The 3819-nt window shown below is 35.4% G+C and overlaps 1 protein-coding gene across 1 annotated transcript; it reads right to left on the reverse strand.

The window, feature by feature from the left end:
• Positions 1-478: 478 nt before the first annotated feature.
• Positions 479-3375, reverse strand: LOC149219562 (protein trichome birefringence-like 36). The gene is made up of 5 exons (XM_089382622.1): positions 2690-3375; positions 2363-2534; positions 1878-2047; positions 1621-1779; positions 479-970 (listed from the first exon to the last, which is right to left on the reverse strand). The coding sequence occupies exons 1-5, from the start codon at positions 3166-3168 to the stop codon at positions 652-654; spliced, it is 1299 nt and encodes a 432-aa protein (XP_089238748.1). The 5' UTR covers positions 3169-3375; the 3' UTR covers positions 479-651.
• Between the last annotated feature and the right edge of the window lie 444 nt (positions 3376-3819).

A 3819-nucleotide genomic window follows, 5' to 3' on the forward strand; every position in this document is an offset into this window, starting at 1 on the left:
ATTGCCATTACATGCATGGTTATGCTTGTGCTTGTGTTGATTACTTCAAAGAGTGTTGTTCCTTATAAGAGTGTTAGTATGTTGACATGTGGTTGATGTTGCATATGAATCATAAGGATTTAGTGATCTAGGAATGGGATGAAGAAATGGTAAAAGTAGTTTAAAAACAAGAGGACAATGATACACTGAAACTGCCTAATGAACAAACATTGCATGATAAATTATCAGCATAGTGCAATCTTATGGAATTAATGAAAATGATGCAAGCTATAATTGTCACAATAGTTATGATGATCACTTGCCTGCAAAGGGAATTTCCTTAACTACTCTAAAGTTAGTACATCGATGATCACAAATTTGTCAAATACATGGATTTGGCTTGAAAGAGACATCACAAAAATTGTTTAATGTCGTAGAGATTGCAAATTACTCTAGTTTGAATATTTTAAAATCCATGTGTTACAACCTCACTAAAGTCAAGATAGACGAACCTTCCCCAGTTTTATTGTGTTGAAGACTGCACATCTTCATTGTAGGGAAATGGGGTAAATTAAGGGAAGTATTCAGACACTTAGTAGAAGATGCGTTTGTGCATCCCTTGGCATATTCAATTATACTTTTATTCTCAGGCTTGATATGATCATAAGAACATTAATTCGCGAAACCCTTGAAAAGCAAAGTGACATACAAAAGATGGTTCCATGTATCAGGGACGCCTGGTAGACACCAATGGCTACAGTCTCCAATCTTCTCATTTTTATTGGTACCACTGTAAATTGAAAGGTGCCCATCTTTGCGAAACTGGGACAGTTCTGTGATATCCATCAAAATAACTGGAAATTTCATACTGTTTAGAACTTCCTTCACTATGGGCACCTGAGGAGGCACTGGAGGTCTGTATCCTTTAACTTGCACTGGTGCAGTCTGTTTGTAGCAACCCTGGCCATTCGTTTGATTCCACTCACTTGAACTGCACATTCGATTCGAACATGAGTTAGTAAAATTGAAATAAGAATGATAATTAAAGCCAATTGTTTGATTTTGCTTTTGTGAATTAGACTTTGAGAAATTTCACCTGCATAGATCCATTCTAAATAAGGATTTAACATGAGCCCAGAGGATCTAATTTCTTGCAAATTTTTTTATGAGTAGACATTATATAAATGTTTTCTTTTATAGCTATTTGATTTTTTTTAGATTTTTAAAATTTTTTCTTTTGAACAAAATTTCAACTTTGATGACGGACGGACAGGGTTACACATGATATTCGACTGTAGAATGAGCCTCTTGCACATCATACTATGCTGTAGAATGAACCTCTAGGCTCAAAAATATATAATTCATTTAAATTTTGTTTGAATTTGAATTAATTCAATTTATAAAAATATTATAAAATCTACAATCTAATTAAATTTGAACTGCACATTTAAATAGTTAGTAAAATTAAAATAAAAAAGATAATTAAAATTAATTGTTTGATTTCACCCCTATAAATTAGATTCTGAAAATATATTAAAAAAATATAGTTCATTTAAATTCTGTTTGAATTAATTCAATTTATGAGAATATTATAAAATCTAGCATCTAATTAAATCTAAATGTGTTGAGAGGAAAAATTACTTGTAATGTTTAGGGGATGTGGTGCTAAAGAAAACAAGCGATTTTTTGGGATCAATGTTTGCAGATATCCAGTTTGCCCACGTCTTTAATGCCTTTTTGTAAGCCAGAATTGGATCCATCTTTGTGTGAAGATGACTGCCATCCATGATAAAGTCCCATCTGTGCAACCACAGTCCACACTACATTTTTAATACCATTTACGACATAAAATTTAGTTGGTCTTTAATTAGAAAGTTCAAAGCTTTGAGTGCTCTCACCTTTCCATTTGCCACCAATGGGACGACTCAAAAACCAGGACATCTATTCCTTGCCAGTAAGTCCCATTATTATCCAGAGAGTCCAGATAGAGAATTCTCTTGTTCTGACTGTTATTGCGCAGCTGAACCAGGAATGAAGACCAGAAAAACTCCACAGAAGCATTATAATCCTGTTAAAAAGAAAAAGATAATAAAAGTTTATTATTTCTCATTTTTCATCATAAGATTGCAAGTTTTGAAAATATTCTAAAATTTAGATATAAAAACAATTAACTTCACTTCTATCCATCACATAAATTCATTTCTATCCATCAAATTTCAAAACATGTTGTCACATAAACCATAAAAAAAACAACATTTATGAGCTTACCAGCTCACCAGGGCCTTAATATTCTCTTACATATAATCAATCCAAAAACAACATTTATGAGCTTACCCCGGCCTTAATATTCTCTCACATATAAAAACAACATTTATGAGCTTACCAGGGCCTTGAATATTGTAAGAGAAGATTGATGAGTCACAGTTTTCTTATGGGTAGGAATATGTGCTTGAAGCATGCAGACCAAGGACTCCCATTGACTTTGAGTTATTGAGTCTCCAACAAACATTAATCGTTTTCCCCTTAGCTTCTCCAGCAGATTTTTAGCATTGAATCTGAAACACCATGGAAAGTCTAAATACATTTAGCATCATATACAATATCACCACAATCCTCTGTTTCAGTTTTTTTGCATTCCATTTCCTTTTAGCATAAATTCACTGCAAGAGGAGAAAAACACTAGGAAGGCTAATTTGTTTGTTATTTTCACCTGGGAATGGAACACCCACTCGGCTGCCATCTCCACTTCTCATAATCAGAATCTGGTCTTCCATTCTTCCTGCAGTTTGCTTTCATGTCAAGGTAAGGGCATTGCTCATCCAGAAAAAGAGGATAGGAGTCATCTCGGACCCATGTCCCTGAGAACAGATTACATTTCATTGTATCTGTTTTAGTTTCTCCAACATTCAGACTTGAAGGATTGAGATTGAGCTGGACACTGTCCATCATCTCTGCAGTTATTTTTCCATGTGTAGTATCTTCAACGCTTGACACAGTTTCCATAACGCTTCTTCTCATGTCCTCCGCAACTGGTGTTGACTCTTGGAGATGGCCATCATTGACATTGCTTGTATGGATTTCAAAGTCCTTATTTTCTTCTGAAGTAGGGTAGGAGTATCCTTTTTTTCCTGCAATTAGGAGGCCTGCAATACAGCTAAGTACAAGTATGAAGCTCACAGAGGAGGCCATGGTAGTTGATTGTGTCGGCCACTGAGACCCAAAAGGTCTGTTAGATCGACAAAGCAGGGCAAGATTGTGCCAATAGATTGAATCAAGGGGCAAAGCTATACTTTTTAATTTTTTTGGTTCATGGCAGAATTGACACCCACCACTATTTGTACTTGAACAATGCCAGACTTTACACTAACTACTTTTTGATAATTCAATGTTCACGAACTTAACCCACCTAATTAAAACGAGAAGCTGTATGCCTTCACGCAATAGATCAAAGCAAGGAGAGAGCTTCACGAGGGCCTGAAAATGAAATTTGTCTTTACATTGACAATGGATCGCCAGATATGGACCGGGAAGCTTCATAGACATTATTATGCATGGGACTGCTTCTGGATTTTACCCTCCTGACTGCAACCTCTGTATTCATTAAGCTTTCATTGCAGCTATTCTGGTAGACATTGATGGTATTCGTGAACCTGTTTCAGGTCAGATATTTTTGTTTTTTGCCTTGCTGTCTTAATTTCAGTTTCATTTCAAATGGTGTGCATGCTACTGCTGCCTTGGTTTCATATTTAGTACTGTTTCCTGCCTTGATTTCAGGTTTATTTCAAAAAGCGTGCCTGGGCCTGCTGCTCCCTTGATTTCAGACTTATTTCTGTTTTTTTC

This window comes from Pinus tabuliformis, chromosome Q (assembly GCF_031772625.1).
Source record: "Pinus tabuliformis cultivar Carrire ecotype Pingquan chromosome Q, CPIR1, whole genome shotgun sequence".
In the NCBI taxonomy this organism is placed as follows: domain Eukaryota; kingdom Viridiplantae; phylum Streptophyta; class Pinopsida; order Pinales; family Pinaceae; genus Pinus; species Pinus tabuliformis.